Genomic DNA, 26683 nt, shown 5'->3' on the forward strand with positions numbered 1-26683 from the left:
CAAAGCCCATGTAGCTCTTCATCAATATAATTGCCTTTTATATTGTAGTTTAAATAATAGGCTCTATTATTTCCTTAAAATCCTAATATTCTTGGCATTTTATCACTATGTTTACAAGGTAGGTTCTTCAAAAATGTGAAGGAAAGAGAAAAGAAACCTATACAATTTTTACAACATCAAATATTACTTTGAATTTTTAGCCTTAACTACTTGACTTCTTCTGCCACAATCTGGTATTTCCACCATCATAACAAAAACATAAACACTCTGCATGTTTCATAGGAATTTGACTTTTTATTCAGTAACATTCTTGCTCATGGAAGAGTAAGGAAAAATCATTCCACATAGCAAGGTTTAGGCCCAGCAAAAAGAAACACACACACACACACACACACACACACTTATTTTCTGAACATTTTGTAAAAAGCTGCCCTGTAATTTAACTTGATAAAACTTACACAGGCAGCACTAGCCCACATTTTTCTCCAATTCTCATACAGCAGGCCCCATCTAATACGTTTTTTTTTAATCTCTTCCTCTAAGAGGGAACAGTAGAAATCAAAAGTTGTGCTTTGATTTCTAGTTTAAAAAAATTATCTCAATGCTAAATAGGGAGCAAGGAAACCTACCTATCGACTTTCTAGATTTAAAAGAAAATAACATGTTTCAGAGGGCATTTATATCTTTAAAAAGCACGACCCCATTGCTAAAACCACAAGTCAGGTTACATGACACAAAACAGAAATTTTTGTAACATATAATTTTATTTGCACCTTTCAAAGGATGAAAGTTTTTTTAAAAAAACTTTAATTTGTTCATTTAGTGACTGGTCCTATGGTGCTGAATTCAGGCTTATCTCATAATATCCATAGATCATGAGTGATAACTACACCTAAAATACCTGTAATTTGGAGGACATGGAGGCTTAAAACAGAAGAAAGATGAATCCTAGTCTTTTACAAACACATATTGAAATATTTATATTCATTTATGATGAAATTATCATTAAATGATATGATGACTGGCATTTCCAAATAGTCTGAGGTCAGTGAGAATGATGTATGGACAGAGATGAAAGTGGACTGGCCAGGAGTTGGTAACTGTTGAAGCTGAATGATGGATACATGGGGGTTCATTGCATTATTTTCTCACTTCCGTATAATAAGCTTGGTATTTTCCATAATAAGAGTTGTTTTTAATGACTCTGACAACTCAGAAGCATAACCTACAAGTACATCAATGATTGCTTCCACCAGTCTAGTTGAATCAGCAGAATTTTTTTATCCTCTTCATGACCCCAAAACACTCTTACATACTTGCCATCGTGGAATGGAGGGCAACTGGGTTTTTCTTTTTTACTTGTTTTTGTCTTTTATTAACTACAAGCATTACAGCAGAGACTCTGCTTTACTCACATCGGACTCTCTTGCACCTGGCATACTGCTAGGTATAAACTAGGAAGTCACGTCTGTGTTTGCTTGAGTGACTGGAAAAATCTATCAGGCCTAGATCTGTCTGTGAACACCCCTTTACAAGAATGTTCTCTCTAGAACGGAACTGCTTAGGACACAACCACCATCACCCACCACTGGGCCAACTGTGTGTTCAGCCTTTGCGAAACCCTTTCCACTTGTCCTGTGCTGAGTCCTCACGACAGTCTTAGGAGGTAGGTATCATCACAGCAATTTTCTATTTGAGAACATCGAAGCCCAGAGAAGTCAAGTAGCATATATCCCAAAATACAGTTCTAACTGGTAAAGCCCAGCTAAACTAATTTCTAGGCCACTCCAATTTCCTAGGCTTCTTTCTAACTTGTATTCAAACGTGACACCACCCATGGGACTGCCCTGAGCAAAACTCCTCTCCATCCAGCCAACCCTCAGCAACGCCCAGATGCAGGATGTCTCTGCAGCATACGTGGTGGACACGCTGTACGTTCTCCTGCAACGTCAGATCACTTGAGAGGTCTTCACACAGTGTGGGAACAGTGATGCACTGGCAGGTGTGTGGGAAAACAGGTACGTCCTAACACACAGCAAAGGCTCTCACGTTCTGGCTGAAGGACATGAAAGGCCGTTAGTTACTTCTCGCACACAGATCTGTCTCCCTAGGGAACGTGGCTTTGCTCTGCAGTGGTGCTCTGTGCAGGAAGACAGGAGAAGAGGCTCAGGAAGAGCTGGCGGAGGGCAGAGAATGGCAGGGAGAAACGGATGAAACCAGCTAAGAAGAGCATGGTCAGCTAGGTGAGTAGAGCCCGCCGACCTAAGGGAGCTCTTCCCTCACTGAGATCTGGGCCTCGTAGGTGAACATGACGGGCAGGCAACGTTCAACTTAGCGCCCGAAGATACTTTCCCCCAGGGCTGTCCAAGGGCCAAGACCAGGGTCTGAAAACTCACTCGTGAACTGACTCGCAGCCTCTTCACACTGAAGGGCACCCAAGCTCGGGATGGGACAGTAAATGAGATGGTGGTGGCAGTAGCTAACATTTATTGAGCACTTAAACCATAATGCCAGGCACTGTGTTCAGCACTTTTTACATGAATTATCTCATTTATTCCTTGAACAGCCTATGAGGCAGGGTCACTTATCCCAATTTGACTAATGCAGAAATTGCTCAGGACTACGTGGGTGCACATCAAATGGTGCTTTTTACCGGTGGTAACCGCTGCAATCCCTTCCAAATCGGAAATTCTGTTCTCTGTTCGAAAGTCGTCAACGATTACCCCAGACACAATGTTTTAACAAATATTTCGAGTTTTCGTCGTCCCCATTTTCTGTTCTTTTGAGACGGAGTCAAGAGTCGGCATTCTGTTCCCCTGCCGTCCAAACTTTAAATTAATTAAGCAGACTTAGAAAAGTCAAAAATTCAATGCATACAACAATAAAGATCGTTGTACTAACCTTTCAATCGATTCTTTCAGGCTTTGAGTTGCTCGTAAGGAAAAATGTGAATTTTTTAAAACTATCAAAGATATTTAGAGGAAGAGACAAAGGGAAAAAGGAAGTGGGAGAGGAAAGCAGTTTACATGTTACTCTAAAGGTAGGCTGATTTGGGGAAAAGCTCCTTCCATTTCTGCAGAACACAAGAAGCAACATGCCTACTACCTGCCCGACCAGAGCATTTTATAAGTCCGACCCTAAGAACTTGAACTATTCCTACTACACACAGCATGCCAATCCACTATCAGTAATTAATTTGAGAACATGAATTGGTAACAATGTCGATGGTATAACTCAGTGTGACCCGGTGTCAGCAAAAGTGTAAGGACATCAAATTAATCCTGCATTAGAGAAGAAGAAAGTCCTACGCAATTGCAATTCATACATTCACAAATAAGAGGTATTTCTGTCATAGCATGTTGGCCTCCAAAGAAAAGTAACATCAACAATATTCCCCTGAGGTTTTGTTACAACCAGACACTTGAAATAAACTGGCTATTGAAATGAACTATAATGCTCCATTTTCATGGCTGTTTAACTTTCAACAAGAATAAAATGTTCTGTTGTGTAGTTACCAAGTCAACACTTTACGATATAATCAAACAGCCTGATACAGCATCTGCAGAAAGATGGAGAAAGACCCTGCTTCCAAGGGGGAGGGCCATCTTTTCCTGCTAAGGTTTGGTCCTTTTCCCATGACCTATTTCCTTCTGATCCTTCTGAGTGTGATCAGATACATTCTGTCTTAGAGGATAAGGTAATGACAGATTTGCATAACACACAAAATACCACAGCAAAAATTTAGAATATTACTACAGCTTTTGTGGGAATACAACATGCCTTGGTGAGAGGGCCATCTCAAACATTCAGACTCTTAAGAATGTGTAAGTTCTGTTAACTAGAATTCCTTTTCTATGAATTAATGTAAGAAACAAATCAGACCACTGTAAAGATGTGTAAGAATACTTGACATGGCATTACTTAGAATATCTAAAACTCAGAAATAACCCATCTATCATTGAATGTTTAAATAAATTAGGGTACTGTTGCATAATAGGATACAGGAAAAAATATACATCCCTACTAACATGCAAAGATGACCATAATATACCACTCACTGAAAAAAGCTGGCTGCAAAACCGAATGCAAAGCATGACTTTATTTTTTGTAGACATAAATATTGCCCACACATAAAAGACCAAGACAGAAAGACTATAAAATGCTAACACTGCCTTTTCTCAAAGAGTCAAGATAACAAGCAATTTTTGTTCTCCTTTAACTGTCCTGCATAGTAAAATTTTTTTTATAACAAGTGCAAACTCTCTTTTATAATAACATACTCATGAAATAATAATGGTCATTCCATTTGTCTGAAAATCACAGTAATGTCAGGACATTTTTTGGGGGGCAAATGGGAAGACAATTCTTGCCTTCTTGGATGCCCAATGCAGCAGCAACTAAACACAGGGGACGTGTCTACACACATAATTCCCAAACACAGTTATGTGTGTTATAGTAATTCCAACGAAATGCTTACATACTTTTCTGAAATTCCTCCAGTTTTTTAACAGCTTCATCTCGTTCTTGCCTAATTTTGTCACACTGAAAGGAGAAAACACAGAAATGTTAAATGTGTGTCACAAATTTGGGAAGGCAAGAAAGAGCAAACGTATAAACAGTAACAGTTTTATGAAAAGAAAACAAAAATTAAAAACCTTTAAAAAGCATTAACGGTCACATGGTACTTACACTACTCAACCAGCGTGGTCTTTGTACCATCTGTATCTGGCCACTTGCCTTGGACCTTCCAAGATAATGAGTCATCTTACTGCTCATTATCTCCTCAGGAACAGACCAATTTAACATCCTTGAGTTCAAATTACTCATTCTTTAAGAGAATATACGTGCCTCTTTTTAAGTAGGTATTTTGCTAATACAGTGAACACCCCACACATCTGCAGGTCAGATTCCCTGAAACTGGGTAGCGACGAACTCTCCAGAACTCTCCAGAACACTGGTGCACAGCCAGAAGTGATACCTACTTGAAGACAAAACTGCTGCCGTGCGCCCCCTTGAAATCTTCAGTTAAGGAAAAATACCCTCATATGCTTAGAATTCCAAATAGAAGGTAGCAAATTAAAATGAGAAAATATAAAATATTCCAAATAAGCATATACCATTTACATAAACTAATTTTTAGTTTTAAAAGGTGGGAGGACTCACTGAAAACACCAGGAGGAGGTAAGACCATAAAGGCCAAAAATAACTATTAAAGCATGAGGACCTTTCAGGGTATCTGGTATAGAAACAAGTATCCATTATTTTAACAGGCCCTCAAAGTATTAATGAATTTTATAAACACCTCATGTTCATTATGAGGACTGATTCAACTTACTGTGGATTTCACAAAACAGGTTAAGTATAACACATTTTAGAAAGATTTTCATCAAAAAGGTCTAAAACTTTAAAAAGTGATTTTTTTTTTTTAAGATTTTATTTATCTATTTGAGAGAGAGAGAGCATGAGAAGGGGGAAGGGTCAGAGGGAGAAGCAGACCCCCCGCTGAGCAGGGAGCCCAATGTGGGACTCGATCCCGGGACTCCAGGATCATGACCCGAGCCGAAGGCAGTTGCTTAGCCAACTGAGCCACCCAGGTGCCCTAAAAAGTGATTTTTAAGAGCAATAATTAAAATCTGAATTTTCTGGGAATACTATAATACTGTGTAACAAGAGGGTCATGTGAGCAAAACACAACTTTTTTTTTTTTTAAAGGTTTTATTTATTTATTTGAGAGAAAGAGTGAGCAGGCGAGAAAGCATGAGCGGGGGCAGAGGGAGAAGCAGGCTCCCTGAAGAGCAAGGAGCCCGACATGGGGCTCGATCCTGGGATTCCAGGATCATGACCTGAGCAAAAGGCAGATGCTTAACCGACTGAGCCATCCAGGCGCCTCAGTAAAACAAAACCTTAAATTATATTTTAATCCTACTGTGCCAGATAAATATATTGGGATTTCATGCCTTTGGATATTTATTTCAAATTTCAATGGCTAAAAAATTATGATGCCACTGATAATTTGGAAAACCCAAATTAAGACAGTGAGATAGTCTCACCGAATAGACTGGCAAAAACTAAAAAAATGTGCTATCAGGAATTGAAAACTCATATACTGCTGGTGGGAGTGTCCAGAAACATAACTAGTTTGGAAACAAACTATCAAAATTGAAAATGCATACGCCCTATGACTCAGCAATACCACTTCTATTTTTTTTTTTTGAATTTTTATTTTTAAGTAATCTCTATACCCAGCGTGGGACTCAAACTCACCACCCCCGAGATCAAGGGTCACCTGCTCTTCTGACTGAGCCAGCCGGGCACCCCTGCAATCCCACTTCTAGATTCTATTACTGGAATCTCTAGTAATGTTCTACATACACATTCAGCATAAATCATGGTATATTCCTGTAACACGTTAGAGAACAGTGAATGAATGAACATAAGCTGTATGTGTCAACCTCTACCTCAAAAGCCATAATGGTGAATAAAAGGAGTTGGAGAATCCATGTTAATCTATACCTTAAGCCAATAAAATCACTTTAGAGACTTAGACTATAAATGTATATTTCATGATACATACGGCATATATAGAAATATAAAAAGACAAAATAGAAGGATACATACAAAATTTATCACATTAGTTATCTCTTAAAATACAGGGAAGGGGACCAGGGCTGGGTGTCACAGAGGATCTTCAATTATATCTGTAGCATTTTTTTAAGTTTAAAAAAAAAAATAAAAGTTAATTCTTTTTTTTTAAGATTTTATTTATTTATTTGAGAAAGAGGGAGAGAGCGCACGAGAGTGGGGTGAGGGGGAGAGGGAGAGAGAATCTCAAGCAGACCCCCTGCTGAGCGCGGAGCCTGACGTGGGGCTCCATCTCAGGACCCTGAGATCATGACCTGAGCCGAAACCAAGACTCAGACGCTTAACTGACTGAGCCACCCAGCCACCCCAAAATAACAGTTAATTCTGTGGGTTACATATTTGTTGTTATTCTCTGCCCTTCTCTGTGCTTTAAAATATCTTTTTTAATTTAAAAAAATTAAGTCAACAGTTCGGTCTTCCCCTTTAATGTCTCAAGAACTGAAACCTGGAAAGTCTGTATCTTCATTCATTTGGGTAAATCCGTTCTGGCAAGAGTACACAAAACAAGTCCTAATTCTAAATTAGCAAGGCTGTTTACCAAACCCTGACTTAGGAGGGGTCAGGCTGGGCCATTTCCTTAAGGAGGATGCATATTCTTTCATTAAGGTTTTCTTGACGGATCTCTCCTCTGTAAAAAAAAGTAATGCTGTCTAATATAGTTTCTACTTCCAACTTAACAAATAAACTGCCTTTATTAATTTCTGGTGTTTAAAATTCTAAACACTAGAGTTCTGGATTCTTGAACAAGCTTTCTGAGATCCTTCCCCCACCAGACAGAGACTGCTGGCCGGCTGTTTCAGGAATGTTCTTCTTGTCTTCTAGAATGTGGCTTGTCTATGCGGCGCTTCCCCACCCCCTTGCCAGTCTGCACACCCACCTCCAACAATGCACAGTTTAGTCTAAAGCACAAAAGAAACAATTTCTGACTAGACTCACTCTCCTGAGTTATGATTGCCAAATCAAATCTGCTGTTTTACTTTTTTTTTTTAAAGATTTTTATTTATTTGTCAGAGAGAGCACAAGCAGGGAGAGCAGCAGAGGGAGAGGGAGAAGCAGGCTCCCCGCTGAGCAAGGAGTCCGATGTGGGACTCGATCCCAGGACCCTGGGATCATGACCTGAGCCAAAGGCAGACGCTTAATGACTGAGCCACCCAGGCGTTCCTCTGCTGTTTTACTTTCAAATTAACTTCATGTTTCTTCATCTGGCATTTCTGAAGGTGTAGGACGCCCTGTGAAAAACTGTCTTTACCTAAGATTTGGTGCTTGGGAGCGCTGCCCCCGACTTAATACCACTTGGATACTTCTATATACCTCTCAAAGCTCCACCTGAATTGTTACTTAAATCAAAAGTCAGAGTTTTCACTGACACTTTGCATGACAAGAGCATTAAACTGGATGGCACTCTACCTACTCAGATCTGAAAAAGCCCACCGACTGACATCACACAAGATCCTCCCATGCAGTTCCCGAGTACTGGTCATGAACAACACATGGCAATTTTACGGAGGCTTACACCAGCTTCCGAGAAGGAAAGTATTATGCCCCTGCTCTCTGCTCCTAAGGCCCAGGTGGACGGGCTTTCATTAATAACAGGTCTCAACAACACGGTCCTATTCCATCATGCCAGTAGCCAGTTTCCATCATCCAGCCGTATGTTTTTACAGGAACCCTACAGACATCACCAGAGAATTCAGAGGCTGTCACCCAACCCCAGCTGTACTCTATCAGGGGTCTTCATTTTGCTTTGCTTTCTATTTTCTGCAACCACATTATGATAAAACTGGCAGCCACAGAATTTACCATCTGCTACGGATACTGAAAGGGGTGTGCGTTGGGGGGAGGGGGGACGTACACGTACGGCAAATGCAGCTGACTTATCCCCACACCAAAGCTGAACAAAATATGAAGGATGCACCCGTTTACTAAGCAGAAATCCAGGCATCCGCTTATTTCATCATTTTAGGTGAACCCAGCAAAAGAGCTCGCAACCTTTCTCTCCTTCTACCAACAGGGAAGTCAGCAAGGATTCTGGGCCTCTACGGGAGACGGTTACGTCTCTGTGTCCTGCAAAAGCCCCTCACCCATCCTGCCCCTTCTTCTACCCTGCCCAGGCAGCTGCAGCATTTGTAGAAACGGCCTCTTTTTGTGTGAGAATTGCTCATGAAGACTTTGCAATAGCAACAGATGTGAGGGCCCACATCACTGAATTAGGATGCCCAGCGACCCTCTGGAGAGCTTGTGGCCGGGGCAGAACCCGGCAGCTTGAGCGTGGCTACTTTCCACAAGCCGGATAACATGAGGTCTCTTCTAGAGTCGAGGGTGGCTCATTATGAAGTGGTGCACTGACCAGCGGCTGGCCTTGCCGGTTTCGAATAGGAGAGACCCTGGTCTCAAAATGAGAAGCCCTGGCCATGTTCCGTATCTGTTCTGTGAGCCTCATCCAGGCAGATACCTGGCTTCCAAGACTCAGCCGGCATTTCAAAGCACTGACAGAATGACTGGCAGAGGTAAGTGCCTCCAGTGGGAACTGGCAGCATTGAACCTCCCCCCCTCCCCGAAATGGGCAGCTCCCTTCCTTCTCCCCCACACATCAACTACCATTTAGACCAAAGTGTCTGCCTCACAGGCTCAGCAGAGAGCCAGAGAAGTTGTAGATACTAAGACGTCTTTATATGCTGCCGTGCGTATAGTTAATGCAAGGAAAACCCCAATATTCTGAATCGTGTCTAGCCTCCACTAACATAAACATTCACTTTGATCTCCAAGGTGCACGAATGCGGCGGAGGGCTGCCAACCTACAGAAAGGCCTGTTTGGGGCCCAAGAAGGGCGCGCGCGCACACACACACACACACACACACACACCCCACCGACAAAGTAGACAATGTACACAAGGCAAGGGCCTTCGTTGAGGGAATCTACCATAATCCCTGAATGCCTCGATCTCCTTCCTCCGAGCCCTGAACAACCTATTGACACAGAACCCACATAGACCAGGCGCTGTGTTAAGCGCTGGTGTGGGGGGAGGCCAGGGGGAACCTAACATCGTGCTCTCACAACGCCTATGATCTACCAAAAAGGATCAACACTGAAGCAAGCGATTTATAAGAACGCTTGCTCTAAGGGGGGAAACGCTGCGCTACAGGGACACGGTGCAGAGGCTCTAACACTGGATCCGGAAAGGTCTCAGCGCGCCACCGTTTCTACTGCTTTTTCTGGAAGTTCACTCCCTTTGTGTCCAGTTACAAGATTTAAAAACGTAAACATGCACAGCATCGGATTTGCACATAGTTACCTATTTTAGGTTCTTTGGTGATGCATGTAGAGGACCATCAAAATCATTTTTAATAATACTGCACAATCCTATTGTTCCACCTATGGAAGTTTGGCTAGAACTCAACTGTGCTTGTCCTTAAAGAACACAATAAAAGAAATCATTCCCACTTAGATGGAATTCCTTTCACTCTCTTTCTCTTTTGGTGGCGTTCTTTCTTCCAATTCAAAGTTCTTTCCCTCCAATTTTCAGTAGCTGCCCCCTGAAGCTGTCTTACAGCATTCTCCAAATTCTAGGTATTGTGTGTTAGATGGAAACACATGTCATCAGAACAGAGATCCTTGCTCTTTGTTTCTGGATAGATTGCTGTTAATAAGAGACTCATTTTCACTTTCAAACTGCTAAGTAATTACTTTTTCTCTGGCACAACCACTTGCCACTCTGTTCTAAAGAAACTGCATGTATGTGGATGTATTATGCATGAACAGTTAGCATAATGGATGCATATCTTGCTCTTTAAAGTGGCTTCTTTGCTGATTTTTTTTTAAATAAAATACTTTGGGACCTTCACCTCTGAAATTGACACAAGAGAAAGAAATCCTAACAATAGACAATGCAGCCAAGATGCAAACAGTATCATATATCTTGCTTCTTGAAACATAAGTCTTGGAAAGTGTCTGCCTCATTCCCTTTCATTCATTGTTCCTGGCAAGCTGACAGATCCGCCTGATGCACTGTTACAGTAGCTCATCCAAACGACTTATAATCAGCCACTTAAACATGTATTCATTTCAAAACTCAATCTCAAGACATAATATTAAATATAAATACTTACTGTTTAAAGGCAGATATTCTTCTATTATACACATTCCCTTCTTTTTACACACACTCCACACACATCCCAGCCACCCTGAGAAATGTGAAAGCTATTCCAAAAGCTCAGTGAGGCTTTGCCCCCCCATACAGGAAAAAGCCCCAAACAATTATGACAAAGATCCTGAATGAGTCATAAGGGGAATGCCCTTCAATTGTAGGAGCATGACTAACGTATGAATATGGGGACTGCTTCACGAGCAAACAATCACATTTTATTTGGTTGATTCCAAAATATATAGTCTTCTATTTTTCCATACCTCAAAAAACAGATTTGAAAGTCTTGTTGACTTTCATGTGATAGGCTTTCTTACTTTTTAACATACTGCTGATAATGTCACTTAGGAACTAGGCAAAAAATAATAAAAAGTAGCACCCTTTCCATAATCTCCACTTACCCTGACATTAAAAAAAAACTGAACGTTTTACATTATAATCCAACCCCATACAACTTACTCGTACCCTATATAATATTTTGATAATTTTGGTTGATAAAAGGTGATAAGTAAATAAGAAATACAGAGATGTTTTATGACAAAGAAGTAAACAATTCTGCTTGAGAAAAAGTTGGAGAAGACTTAAAAAAAAAAAAAAAAAAGGGACATTTAAGCCAAGCATTAACAGCTAATAAGAGTTTGTCACATGGTCTAGGATCATTATCTTTTTGTCCCTTTCCCATCCCACCCCCAAACCCCAGACATTCACTTACAACAGTATAATTTATCATTTGTCCATGTGCCCATGTCCCTCATTAGAGTGGTTTTACTCAAGAGCGGGACCTTCGTATGTTTTTCTTTGTACTCCAGTACTCAGAAGGCATTCAACAATCTTGCCTTCAAAAAAGCTTTCCTTATAAATTCAAACAGACTTTGATTCCATCCTCAAAGACAATGAGAAAAACCAGAAAATGATCAACATTACATTTTTCTTAAGTAGGGATAACTGCAAAGGAAAAGATCATTGACACATTGGCCCACCCTTCCAAGTCTACTCTTCCCCTTGGCACACCTATATCAGAATCTGCATGCACACACACTCACACACCTGATGTTTCTGACGTCAGACTGATGTGATATTTAACTTTCGGTTTTTAAGTTCAAACCTACAGATGGTCGGGCGCCTGGGTGGCTCAGTTGGTTAAGCGACTGCCTTCGGCTCAGGTCATGATCCCCGGAGTCCCGGGATCGAGTCCCACGTCGGGCTCCCTGATTGGCGGGGAGTCTGCTTCTCCCTCTATCCCTACCCCCTCTTGCGCTCTCTCTCTCACTCTCTCTCTCTCTCTCAAATAAATAAATAAATAAATAAATAAATAAATAAATAAATAATAAATAAATATCTTAAAAAAAAAAAAAACCTACAGATGGTCAAGACAAGTCCTGAGTCTGATAATCTGCTATGGAAAATTCATGAGCTAACAACAAAGAACGAAGAATAATACGAAGACCTTGGTGGAAAAAGTCAATCAGCTCCCATGAGTTTACCCGCTTCAAAAGGAACATTTGCGGCCAGAAGACCCGTGTATGAATCTCGACTCTGTGAAGCCCCGAGGTTCTGTTCTCTGTGCACTAGAGCCGACACAGGGCTGTCTGGAGCATCAGAAGAGGAACATAAGTGAGTGTGTGTGACCCATGGCAGCTTCTTAATAATAAACACAGCCCCTTAAGCATAAACTCATGTCCTACCACTGGTCCCAACAGAGGAGATTCCAAAGAGAGCATCAAAAGCTCTTATCCAAAGAAATCAAACCCTTTGTCTCTTCTCATTGATAGGTTCATCATCTAGCAACAAAGACAGACTTAATGTGGACACGTAGAAGGGAGAGAGAACGTGCAGTGAATTTATTCTGGTCCCTTCCACTCGTGCAAAATTCCCCCAGATCAAATTAACTATGGCAAAAGGACTTCCACTTTAGATTCACTTTAGATCCTGACTAACTTTAAACTCTGGTTTGGGGCTACAAGGGAAGGATGGCCATGTATATTGCGGATATGGCCTGGACAAAGCTCACTCGGCCAGGCACAAGAAAGTGCTTTGCCAGAGGAAATAGTGTTCTCCATTTACTACCTCGAGAACTAAAGATGGATGCTTTTACTCATTCTATGCTGTATAAAAGGCTTTTATTATATACTTCCATCCTTTGTAATATAGCCCCCATCCCCATTTTTGGGAATAAATCTGCAATAGTAAGCCTGTTAGTCCTTTAACAGAAGATAAACAGAATGCAGTGAACTTAAAACCACTCTTTTTTGTTTTACCCAACCACAGCATTCCATACTGCATTCATTTCTTTTCTTCCCATTTCTGTTAAGTTATTTTTAAAGAATTAGCACAGAAAAAGGTCAGTAATGCATACAGATGTTACCGAAGTATTAGGTCATATTCCATATAGAGAAACATGCAAATAGTTAATGTGCAAAACTAATTTATAGTCCTCCTTTTACCAAATGCATTTTACCTATAATTCCACCTGTGTAACAGATGGTTCACTTAAAAACCTCACTGCAGAAAGTGGCTCTCAGTTAAATAATCATCAACACCACCAGCAACGGATGTTTATAGAACAAACATGACTCTGTGAAGCCCCGAGGTTCTGTTCTCTGTGCACTATTTTTAGGGCAATGTGAGATCTATATGTAAGGAAGGATTAGAGGAGGAGAAGAAAGAAAAAAATTTTACTCTTCTGCCTCTCATGTTTCTCATTTTCTTCTATATCCTTCCTTCTCCATCACATGAAGACACTTGTTTGCTTTCTCCACTTGTCTTCTGGGTTAAGTCAAAGAGTTCTCCTGAATTAACCCTTCCAACTTGTCTTGCTCTTTCCTCCTAAGCCAGGACACCTACAGAAAAGACTCAACTGGTAACTTCTTGGCTCTCTTTCCTAGAGCTGGAAGATGGTTGTGCATCTGGGCAAAGAGGCTCAAGCTACCTGGTCTGATCATCCCCCACTGGGTCCACTCTTGAGATTATGGGGCATCAGGGAACCAGGATCTAAGCACAAACTCCCCGCCTGTTGGCATCCTCAGGACATCTATGATTTGGGGTCATTACTGTGTTAGAATTAGGAATCTTGTCAAACTATCTTTCTGGGACTTTCTTACCACATTAGAGATGCATGCACCAACCACTTTCTATCACAGAGATCTTCATCACCCTCACCTACCTACCATTCCCTAAATCACCTGATGGAAAGAAGAGAAGAAACGATTTCACAGAACATCAAAGATTTATTTGCAGATGAGCAAAGGAGCCTTAAAACTGGGTGAAAAATAATGGTCTCAAAATCCATTTTTATATGAACTAGAGTTCATACCATTAATATCACCAACCACGTTACAGCTAATATAGGCAGCCAATTAATATGAGTGAAAAACTTAAATATGATGTTTAAGAACCCAATAAATGGTCTCAAATATGCCAACGGTTTTACAAATATTCGGCCCACTGCCCACTTTCATTACAGATCTTACTCTCAAATTTTAAACACAAGGTCTCATAATTTATAGCCATGATGACCATCTGCTTCAATAACTACGAAGGACATATTTTATTAATTTTCGGCCAAGGACATTAAGTTTTGAAATATTTAGTCTATCAAGGTAATTTCTAAACACAAATTTTGTTTCTATCTAAAAGCAATAATGGACAGCTCTGCTCTCTCTCTCTCTCTGTCTCCTACTTCTCAGTTCAATTGAGCACTCTCTTCTTTTTTTAACTTAGACCCCCCTTCTGCCCCTCCCTGAATTTGCAGGGGCGGGGAATAAAGATACATAAACAAATATTCACAAATCTTAGATGGACATGTGCAGAGACAAAAAGGTAAGTAGTTTAAAAAGGTAAGTAGAATTCAATGATTTCAGTCTAAAAATAAAACTGCCAGGGCCCCCGAAAACATGCACCAGGCGTTACCATCTTCGTAGTGGGTGATTTTCAACCTCCAGTATATTATTCATATACTTAAGAGGACGTGAGCATAAAAAAGGTTTATGAAAGAAGATGGGCTAAACACCAATGACTAATGCCAAAGAGTTCTCTCCAGAATCTACTCTGTCTTAAGCCCCAAAGATAAGTGTCTTCCCTTCAATTCCATCACTAGAGTCCCAAATCTGGTTGTCAGGGGAAAAGTACAATTCTTGGGGGCTTGAGTTGCTTGGCCTGGTGCCTTGCTGCACATTTAGCTGAGTAGTTAATCTCCCAGAGCAGCGCCACTGTGGCATGCCTGCTATTCTTTACCATCTGGAGCCTGGAGTTGATATTAGCTTGAACCACACATGCAGGAGAAAAGAAAAAAGAAAAAAACTCTCATTCGCATTTAACTGAAATTGGTGGCAGAACAATGCACCATGCCGTCCAGGCTTTCACACATCTAAGAAAGGAAAGAAAGGGTAAAGTACAAACCTTCTCCTTTGTTTTCTGGTTCTCTGCTCTGAGGTCTTCATATTCGCCTATGGCTAAAAGAAAAAAAAAAAGGAAAGCAACGTTATAATACCATCAAAAGTTTACTGTAGGAAAACCCGGGATCCAACTCATCTCTATTGTCTCTTTAGTATGTTGGTGATGGGGGAGAGAAAAGGCCACAGAAGAAGGGCTTCTGCTTTTAAGAGTAAGAAAGAAAAAGAGACCACAGCCGGTGTGAGCCCACCAAGCTAAATTTCTAATTCTCCCAAGGTCACAGAAAGACCTCGGAGCCATAAGTGACCTATGACAAATCACTTCTCTTTGGTGCTCAGCACTTGGGTCCCGTGAAAGGAGACAGGCGGATGCTCCCTGAAGTTCCTTCTAGCACCATTAAGTCTGTGGTGCTATAATCAGAGGTTTATTTTTAAAATCAGCCTCCAGAAAACAATGCCAGCTTACACATTCGGTTCGGTGTCACACATCTGCTTTATCCACAGAGCAAAAGGTTTACACTGTGAGCATTCAGCTAAGAACAACTATTTTCAGGCATTGCAAGATCATCTACCACCAAGCCATGACCAGATACCAGCCAGATTCATTTCACTTAGTTGGAAAAATACGTGAACCGTCTGGAAATATTTCCAACTATGTGAAAAAAACAGCAACTTATTATTTAAAACCCTCTATCGCCAGACAAATAAAGTAGCCTGAACACCCATATCCGTCTCTTAGCCAAAGCACCACGATAGCCTCACGGTTCAGAATACGATGTTTCCAGCATGTGATGGGAAGACAGAGCATGATCCAGCATTAAGGACAGAGCAGAATGCGTAAGGTGGGCCTACTCCCGGACCAGCACCTTGACTGGCACCACCGAGCCAGGCCGTTATCAGACTGGGTTTTTATACTTGTACCTATGAAAAAAATGTAATTGGGATTTATCTACAAAAAGCTCAGTTTTTTCCTTAAAAAAAGAAAAGACAAGTAGAGTTTCCTATTTCCATCAATAAGCAGGTGATAGAAAAGAAGAAACTAAAACCAGTGACTTCAAGAACATCCCAGATCATCTGGTTATTAATTCTAGAAGTGGGGGATTCTAACCACTGGAACAGAGAAAAACCCAAAAACAAACGATGCACATGGTGAAGTACATCGTTTATGTCCTCCAACAGTGATCCAAAGGCTTTAGAGTAGCTATGGTGATTGTAGAACCACAACTTTTTTTTTTTTTTTAAGATTTTATTTATTTATTTGAGAGAGAGAATGAGAGACAGAGCGCACGAGAGGGAAGAGGGTCAGACGGAGAAGCAGACCCCAAGCTGAGCAGGGAGCCCGATGCGGGACTCGATCCCGGGACTCCAGGATCATGACCTGAGCCGGAGGCAGTCGCTTAACCGACTGAGCCACCCAGGCGCCCCTAACCACAACTTTTAAATCCAACCAAATGAACAAGCATTTATGGGATTACACCACCAATGCCCATAGGTTTTACTGGCACTCTCTGACCATCTACGTAAGAGTTAATGGACAATTTTGTTGAAGGCACACCCAAAAAGAATTCCTGAAAATGCGACAGCCAATAAAACAGCTGAATGTATATAGGTAAAGATAGAGCCTTTTTAAAAATAATTACATTTTCAACAGAAAACATTTGAGTGACCACAGGATGAAGTCTTATACACACCAGCTCCTCATCAGCCACCACCACACAAAGCCCAACGAATGGGTATAAAGCAAATTGTCCTTGGTTATGAAAAATCAATAAAATGACCCCCTTTTTTAACAGAAAGAAATAAAACTAAGAGATTCTAAAAATATACACTTACGCACTGGGTAGTCTACGGTCATGGTCCTAGTCTTATCACTATATCTAATATTCTTTCAAAATATAAATATATATTTTACTGAGAGACTTTAGTTTACTTGACATTTGAAAGTATCTGTAGATGAAGTTGAAAAATCAAGATTGATTTACCACTCTATTCTTGATGACCTACTTTACAGATGAACAAACAAACAATAAAGGCTTATAAAACCATGATCTCATAATGACATTAAGAAAATGTTTTTCTATTTAAAACATTAGATAACACCTTTGAAGCTTTTTAAAAATACCAATACTATTCTTCCATTATGTTGCCAATAGAATCCAGATGAAACATTGCAGACTCTCAACTATAGGGTCTTCATGAAAAGCATTAATTAAGAACCCTTCACCTATCGTGCCTTAATGGAAACCACAGACAATGTGCTTTCTTGTGACTCTGTGCAACTTAAAAAAATAAAGCCAGGTAAAGGGAATGGAGAGGAAAAGTATGGGAAAAGTATGGGCAGAATTCCCAGTGGGAAGGGAGCACCTGGGGAACAGGGCATAAATGGAAAGAAAAACATGTATTTATATTTTTTTCATTGAAATTAGAAAACCAAACTCGCTGTCCTAAACAAGATTTACACACACATACACACACACACACCCCATAGTGAATACACATGTAACCCCATCCTCAGCAAAACTGGCAAAAACTGAAGTAACCTATAGTATTCAGCTACTTCTTTTTTGGCAATGCTAAAGGGCACAGAGAAAGCCTTCTTTTTGTTTCAGAACTGGCTCAGAGTTTGGAAATTTTTTAAGTGAGTCACACAACTCAAGTGATTGGATGATACAGATCCTCCAAACCTTGAAGTAACCAATGCAAAAGTAAAGATGAACTGGACGAACGCTCTGCCACATGAAAGATACCCAGGGCTTGGGAAGACTTCATCTCCTGGGTTTCAGGTACAGTGGATTTCAATGTACGGTAAGGTCACATCGCACAGTAATTAAAAAGTGCAGCCAAGGGACTTTGGTCTAGTTGGTTAACCTCTCTAAATCGCAGATTCCTCCTCTGGAAAATAAGAATGAGAATTATACGTCTTTCACATGGTATGGTGATTAAGAGTAAGCTAACATGTAAGGTGTAAGAGTGCTTAGGTATGTTATATGTTCAGTACATGTCAGCCATGCTTATTGTTACTGATACAGCAAAATACATTAGATCTTGTGTGCATGGTAAGAGATCAGGCTGCTCCCTAATGCCCTCCGTACATGGCTTGAAAGCTGGCAGAGCAGAAAATCTCTGAAACCCGACTACTGCTACCCAAATAAAAGGAGAAAGGGGGCTAACAATCAGCTGTAGTGCGTTGTAGTTTAAAAAAAAAAAAAAAAAGGCAAAGAAGTGGAAGCATGTCTGGGAACTATACTTTTCAATCCTGGCTGCACATCGGAATCACCTGGGGAGCTTTTAAATCATACAGATGTCTAGCCCCCTCGCCACCCACCCCACCCCAAGATTCTAATTTAACTAGTCTAGGGTGGACCTTGGGCACCATATTTGTTTGAGAAGTGAACACCCCAGGCGATTCTGATGTGCAGCCAGGGAGGGGAATCACTCCGTAAGAGTACAGAATGGAAGAAAAAGGGAGATGTGGAGAAAACAAGGAGAATATCAGGCAGAGCACGTGTTCCAAGAATCATGCTGGTTTTCCATTTTCCAACTCCCTAATGCCAAGAAAGGGAGCTTTCTTTCCAAGCTGCAAATCATGACATAGTCAGCCCAGAAATCAGATGAGTAGACTTGGTCGTTTCAGAAGCGTGACACTCAAAGTTCATAAACACAGGCAATAACACCTCTGGCTGGGGTGAGTCACCATCCCGGTTTGCCCGGGACTTTCCCAGTTACAGACTAGAGAAGAAGAGAGCCCAGTGTCCCTGGACACCTCCCAGTCCCGGGCAGGTTAATCACCCTATCCTAAGGGTAAGTGCCCGATCAGTACTTCCTGACCAATACCTTCTAGACCTGCACTGTCGAATACGGAGCCGCTAGCTACATGTGGCTAACCCACGTGTAAATTCATTAAAATTGAAGAAAACTTAAAATTCCGTTCCTCAGCTGCACCAGCCGTACTTCCAGGGCTCCACAGCTACGTGTGGCTAGGGGCTTCCGGAGCCCACAGCGGACAAAGAACATTTCCATCGCAGCAGGAAGTTCTGCTAGGCAGGACTATCCTGCACATCTCTATCCAGACAGCCTACAAGCACCGCAAACTCAACATGTTAGAAAGTGAATTCATCAAACTCCATTTCACCCAAACCTCCTCCTTCCCGTATGCATGATGTCCTTCTGGGGTCATCACCGACCTGGTCCTCAAGCTAGTACCTCAGGATCAGCCTTGATTCCTCTCTTTCTCCCACCTTCCAACGAATTATGAAATTGCTCCCATCTCTTAAAACGTCTCCCCAGTCTGCCCTTCCTCTATAGTATGTCTGCCCTGATTCTAATCTTCAATAATGGTAAAGTCCTCTCATGTAGCCTCTAGCCTCCCTCTATCCCAAGTTCATTCTTCACAAAAGAGATGGTGAGCATAGTAATAAGGCAACCTGGTTACATCATTCTTGTAGTCCACCAAGATGTTACTTCACAACCTGGGACACCCATCCCCACTCCTGCCATTCAGCCTTAGAGACCATCACTCAGTCCCTCATACCTCTAAGACCTTTCACACCCAGGTGCCTTTTTAAACATTTTTCCCTTCACCTCCCCATCTTCCCTACCTCCTCCTTGACAATGCAATTCAATTGTCATTTCCCGGAAGAAACCTTCCCCACATACCTAAGGCAAAAATCAACATTTATATTTCTAATATACTACCAGAGTACCCTGTTCGTCTATCTCTACTAGAGCATCAACGTGTAACATTATAAACTACCTGAGCACAAGTCTGTCTTCTTGTCTTCTCTCCCATCTGATTCATTGCTATAGATCTTATACGCAGCAGAATACGAAGCAGAGTTGGTACCTATGTTGACTGAACGGCTGGTTCGTATAAATGTGTGATGTGGAGCAATTAAGCCAAATATGAACGTCCCCATTTTAAAAATGAAGATACAAATACACAGAGAAGTCAAATTCCACAGTAAGAAACATTGGAGGCAGGACCAGTCTACCGATTTCCAAAGTCATTCGTGTAAAAAACATTACTGGGCATTACTATGTGCAGTGTGCTAAAACGCTGGACCAGAAACAATCCTCTGGGGTGAGGACTATGTCTTTATGCATACAGCCACCAACATCTAGCACAATGCCTGACGTAGAGCAGGCACTGGATAAATGTGTGTTAAATTAAGGAAGAAGGAAGAATGGATCTAGGTCTTCACACGAACAAATCATGAAAGAGCACGTACTCTCCTTCCCACATTAAAAGGGTCTCTTACATCACGTGTTACAACAAGATACTTAATAGAAGTGAAGCTTTAAATAGCCATCAAATATAACCAGGAAAACACTGTCTCATAAGATCTTCTAATGTAGATTCTCATCCATTAAGTCTGCATCTTTGAGACTCATGTAGCCATGAAACACCTCTTACTAATGGGGAACGAGGACATGAGTCATAAGAGATAATGTTCAATTAGGACATTATTCCCTTCTGCACATATGCCAATGGGTCCTCTTTTAGAGCCAGAGCAGAAAGAGAAGTCATTTATACCTCCCTTGTTAATTAAAGCATTAGAAAAGCCAGAAAAAAAACACTACTGGAAAACCTGATCAAAAAACAAAGATGACAGATTTCACATCTGAAAAGAAATGATGGCAAACCTGAAATTTATGCATTACTTGGTAGAACACACAGTTCGGTGCTAATGAATTAATGATGCTTAAGAAGTACTCCCAACGAACTATAGGAATGACTTCAAATTAACCCACAGAAAGGGAGGAAACGGAGTACGTTTATAAAATGCATGTATAAGTCTGGTTTCCAGTCCGACATGGAGCTTTTCTGTCACCACTCCTGTCCTCACAACAACAGAGAAGTGGAACAAACTGAATATCAACGATTCTTCTTAGATCCACCAGAGAACTGAGGTCACAGGGCAAACTGCTATTCCAAAATTGGAGAGACAAGCAAGATACAATCATGACTTCCTGAAGCAGAAGGCAAGGTGTGGAATCCAGTTGGCAACCAGCACCAAGAGAGGGAAACCTAAACTGTCAATGGCGAATTGCTAAAGGCTCAGTTCTAACAAGTTTGAGAGTTAAAAACTCCAGTGGGTGGGCCAGTCTTAGGAGGGTCCCAAACTTTAGGGAGTTTTACCTCCAGGAGTGCTACCACAGCCTCAGAGGAAGTATCAGAGGAAATTTCCCTGCTGCTTCAGGCAGGGCAAGGGGGAGAGGAGCCATGCTGAAATATGCCCAGAGCCTCTGTTCTTCGTAGCAAGGCCTGCCCTTGGGAGAAATTATTTCCCTAGAGCCAACTCCAGGCCCCTCTAGCCTTCCTGTCTCACCTAAGCAGGAAACACCAAAACTGAGAAGCACAGATGAAAGCCACAGCCCAGGGGCACAGGCTCACCAAGAGACAGAGACCACATCACAGGACCATCGGAGGCTTCCTCCCCCCCATACCTTACCCCCTATGGATGTTCATAGCAGCGTTATTCACAATTGCCAAAACTTGGAAGCAACCATCATATTCATCAACAGATGAATGGATAAACAAAATGTGGTACATCCATGCAATTGAGTATTCTTCAGTGATACAAAGAAATAAATGCACTATCAAGCCACAAAAAGACATGGGGGACCCATACGTGCATATTGCTAAGTGAAAGAAGTCAATATAAAAATGCTACATACCGAGTAATTCCAACTCTATAACACTGTGAAAAAAGCAAAACTACAGAGCCAGTAAAAAGATGAGTGACGCTGCCAGGAGTTCAGAGGTAAGGAGGGAGTGATGAACAAGTAGAGCAGAGGGAATTTTGGGAGCAGTGAAATTATTCTGTATGGTAATGTAATGGTGGGTATGAGTCATACATCTGTCAAAACCCATAGGATGTATATAACACAAAGAATGAACCCCAATGTAAACTATGGACTTAATTACTAATAATGTATCAGTATGGCTCATCAATTCTAAGGAATGCACCACACTAACTCAAAATGATAATAACAGAGAAAACAGGGAGTGGGGGAAGATGAAGGGCTATGTGGAAATTCTCTGTACTTTCTGCTCAGTTTTTCTGTAAAGCTAAAACTGTGTCCCCCAAAAGTCTTATTTAAAACAAACGTATACACATACACACACACACACATATGTAACAGAATCATAATCTGATTTGTGCCACAGAGGATTTGAGATAGAATCAAGTAACTAAAAGGATCCTAATATATTACTGTTCTGTGGACATACAAAAAATTTCAAAACTCATGTTTTAATATTTAATTTTTACCAGCATGGTAGACAGACAACAACAAAAGCCATGTTCCTTCTACGTTTTAAAGCAAAGCCTGGCTGTCTAAGAGAATAAAATCTACAGCACTACCAAGTTTAGAGTATTCCCGCTTTTCGGATCCACTTTTGAGAATTATTCCCACAGCGGCACTTTCAGATAAATGTGTACAAGGATGTAAGCAAGATTTTTATTTTAATACACTTGAATTTTACAAACTTTAAATTTACAGCAAAATTGCAAGGATAATACAGACAGTTCCCATAAGCCCTGCACCCAGTTTCTTCTATTATTAACATCTTATATTAGTATGGTACGTTTATTACAATCAGTGGACCAATACTGACACATTATTATGAACTAAGGTCCACACTTTATTCATATCTCCTTAGTTTTTCCCTAATGTTCCGTTTTCCTTCCAGGATTCCACTGAGATACCATGCTACATGTAGTTGTCAGGTCTCCTTAGACACTTCCCGGCTGTGACAGTTTCTCACTACATAGACATACACGTATCTATAAGTATTTCTGTATGTAATCAGCTGTATCTAGATTAAGCAAAACATGAATTCATACTGATGTCTCCAACTGTTATCTATTGCCCAAAGCATTATTTTTAATAGCAAAGACAGAGAAACACAGAGGTGTCCATCCAGAGGACATTAACTACATTGTGGGGAAACTGTAGGGTAGAACACTATCCAATCAATTTTTTTAAAGATTTTATTTATTTATTTGAGAGAGTGTGTGAGCATGAGCAGTGGGGAGAGGCAGAGGGACAAGCAGACTCCCCGCTAAGTGGGAAGCATGATGCGGGGCTTGATCCCAGGACCTGAGATCATGACCTGAGCCAAAGGCAGACGCTTAACTGACTGAGCCACCCAAGTGCCCCTAACCAATCAATTTTTAAAGATTTAACTCTATATGTACTGATATGAATTCTGTAATATATATTCAGTGATAACTACGTATGTACATACAAGTGCACAATTTTCTAAAGGAAACACAACAACAAGTCAACAAAAAGTGTAACTCTGAGTAATGGAAAGGGGGTTAGAGCATGCATTATCAGTGGGTAACAATGCCTCAAAGAGGAATACAATCTCAGGTATTACAATGGTTTGCAACCTCCAAAGGATCACAGTATATAAAGGGATATACAGTATATCCGTAATATTAAAATTTCATGGGGAAGCCTGCATCTCCCTCTCCCTCTGCCACTCCCCCTGCTTGTGCTTGCTCTCTCTCTGTCAAATAAATAAACAAAATCTTTAAAAAAAAATTTCATGGGGAGTAGGAACAATTAGGGGAAAAAATATCTAAAAAGACTCCCTAAGAGAGTATAATGAAATAAAGATTAAGAAATGAGGGAACAGTTCACTGTACTTTTCACTTCCTATGCTTGTTTTCCTATGAGCATACGTTTATTTTTAAATTTAATTTAAAAAAAAAAAGTCAGATTTATCTAGCCAAATGGAAGTGTTAGATGAATCGGAAAATTCTGACTATAAGATGTAGTTCGTCAGCCCATGCTGAGGGTCCATCTCATGGAGCGTTGCCCAGTTGGTGTCTCTTGGGCAGGAGCTCACAAACTTTAGGAGGAAGTTGCATTTTTAATCAGTATGTTGGTTTGCAACAAACACCAAGTGTCCCACAAAGCCCAAAATACTTACTATCTGGCCATTTACAGGGTAAGCCTGCTGACTTCTAGTCTACAGTATATTCGCTTAAAAACTTTCTTTGGCGGGGTGCCTGGGTGGCTCAGTCGTTGGGTGTCTGCCTTCGGCTTGGGTCATGATCCCGGGGTCCTGGGATCGAGCCTCACATCAGGCTCCCTGCTCAGCGGGGAGCCTGCTTCTCCTTCTCCCACTCCCCCTGCTTGTGTTCCCTCTCTCGCTGTGTCTCTCTCTGTCAAATAAATAAAATCTTTAAAAAAAAAACTTTCTTTGGCGTATTCATACAGTGGAATACTCTTCAGCAATGCAAATAAATCAACTACAACTACACACAACACTGCTGATAAATCTCACACATCATGAGTGAAAGAAGACAGAAACAAATACTGCATCCCGCACGATTCTATTTACTTATCTTCCAGAAACTGGCAAAACCTTGGTGACACAGATATTGGGGAAAGGCAGGCGATCACGATTACAGGGGTTATGAAGGGGTTTCTGGAGATGTTCTGATTCAAGTGTTGTTAGAAACATTTTTTTCAATAATTCCTTGAGATGTTCATTCATAGTTCGTGCACTTTTCTCAACCTACAGTATACTTTGTTGTAAAAGCAAAACGTTGCAAATGTCGATTTTACAAAAATATACCCAGATGAAGAAAGATTTACTTACCAGGCTTCTTTTTATAAATAATAGGTAAGAAAGTGCGTATGTACCCCGGTTTTTCAGAGACCCGTGGCCCCCAAACCACACTTGGAAAAATAACGATGCAAAGCCAAGTTTGCACTTGACAACATGGCAACCATTTAATCCCAAACTGCTTTCTACTGACTGACTTTGTATGTATCCAAGACTGACAATGCTTCAGCTTTTCCAGACTGCCAAGGTCACCGTGGTAGGCAGTCGTTTGGCCCCCTTTGTCAAAATAATGCTCTAGCTACTTTCTGGCCTAGCCGTCAAGGGAACACTGGGAGCCTCTTTAATTACTAACTCCGCTCTAAGAACAAGCCTGGCTAAACTTGCAAATGAACCTCAAGCACTATCTCTATAGTCTTGGGGAAAATGATAACTAACTCTGAAGATAAAAGGAGGTTACCTTGCTTCAAAACCCATCATCTTACCGTAGGATAGTGTTTTCAGTGTGGCGGTTGTAGCTTTGGTCTTACATGATAGCATCCTCACTGCTGGGTGGCAATCACTGCCTTCAAAACTTCCTCATCAAGTTCCAAATGACAGGGCATTACTACGCTGACCAGTTCAGTGGACAGCTGTTGTCTCTGTCTGCCCAGCCTGCATCCCCTCTTCTGGTAGTGGCGCGCCATGCTTTTTTGGACAACTGCTCCAATCCATTGGTCTTTGTGGGAGCTGCCAATCAAGGTGCCCTGCCCTTCCCGGCCCAAAGGACTTAAACCCATGACCCAAACTAGGCCTCCTAGACGCTCTTCCTGGAATTTACATGCCTACCACCATCTCTAGACTAGGAACCCCCCACCAGCAGGGACAAGGTTTTATTCATCACTCTATCTCTGATGCCTAGCACAGTGCCTGGCTATGAATATTCAGTGCATGTGCAATGAATACATTACAAAGAAAATCATGTACCTTAAACAAATGCTGAGCTAAGTCGATCATTTCCCAGCAGCATTCTGGAGGGGGAGCAAATTGTATGATGTTTTGTAAGGGAAATGTCCACTTTAGTAGCTAGGAAATATGCATCGGAAATAGTACCCCAAGTTGCCATTTGTCAGTGCATTAAAGACATCAATCAGTCCAATAAAATAAAGCTCCAAAAAGGACAAAAAGAGAATTACCTCATTACCTCAACATCTGCTTGAACATAAGCAATCACACGCTGGCTAATTTTTTTAAAGGGACATAATATAACTTTCTAGAAAGACATAATATAGCTAATTATACCATTCACGAGAAGGGAACATACAATGTTTTGAAGTAATTCAGAAGTGGGTGTGATTTATAAGACATAGAGCTTAGGGAATGGTAAGTATAAATTAGAGATTGTTCATATTATGACAGACTCCGTCATTACATTTCACAACTTTTGTCAAAAGCAACCTTATTCACCACACCACTGAAGGCTTCACATTAGGGAAGGCTGCCGTCAGCTCTGCCATTCAGAGTAGATAGGAATCTTCTTTCTGAACACCCTCCTGGGGATTGGGTTCCAAGTTTTGACTGAAAATTCACTAAGGAAGAAATGAGATGAGGAAACCTACATGGTCAATAAACACGTAGAAAGATTTCAAACCTCACTGAGAACCAGGTAATACCATTTTTCTAAAGGTACTTTTGTTCATCGGATTGGCAAAAATTAAGAAACTTGTCAGACTGCCAAAATTAGTAAAGACTGCTGTTGGTCAACATTGACAAGTGTGGGGGAAAATGGGCCCTGCTGGGGGGAATGTGGACTGGTACAGCCATTTTGGGGGGCACTTTGGCAATGCCTGGCAAAACTTTATGTCTACTGGCCCTCTGATCCAACAATTCCCTTTCTAAGAATCTATCCTAAAAAAAAAAAAAAATTGGTAATTGTACACATC

At 41.0% G+C, this 26683-nt stretch overlaps 1 protein-coding gene across 2 annotated transcripts in view; it reads right to left on the reverse strand.

The window, feature by feature from the left end:
* SHTN1 (shootin 1) overlaps positions 1–26683 on the reverse strand; it is a 94757-nt gene that overhangs the window by 65862 nt on the left and 2212 nt on the right. For both annotated transcript variants that reach the window (XM_035029896.1, XM_035029889.1), the window contains exons 2-3: positions 15183–15235; positions 4482–4542 (exon numbers count right to left, since the gene is read on the reverse strand). In XM_035029896.1, the coding sequence (XP_034885787.1) occupies positions 4482–4542; positions 15183–15223 (102 nt within the window). In that variant the 5' untranslated portion in view covers positions 15224–15235. The remainder of the gene's footprint in view (positions 1–4481; positions 4543–15182; positions 15236–26683) is intronic.

This window comes from Mirounga leonina, unplaced genomic scaffold (assembly GCF_011800145.1).
Source record: "Mirounga leonina isolate KUSES-001 unplaced genomic scaffold, KU_Mleo_1.0 Mir_114, whole genome shotgun sequence".
In the NCBI taxonomy this organism is placed as follows: domain Eukaryota; kingdom Metazoa; phylum Chordata; class Mammalia; order Carnivora; family Phocidae; genus Mirounga; species Mirounga leonina.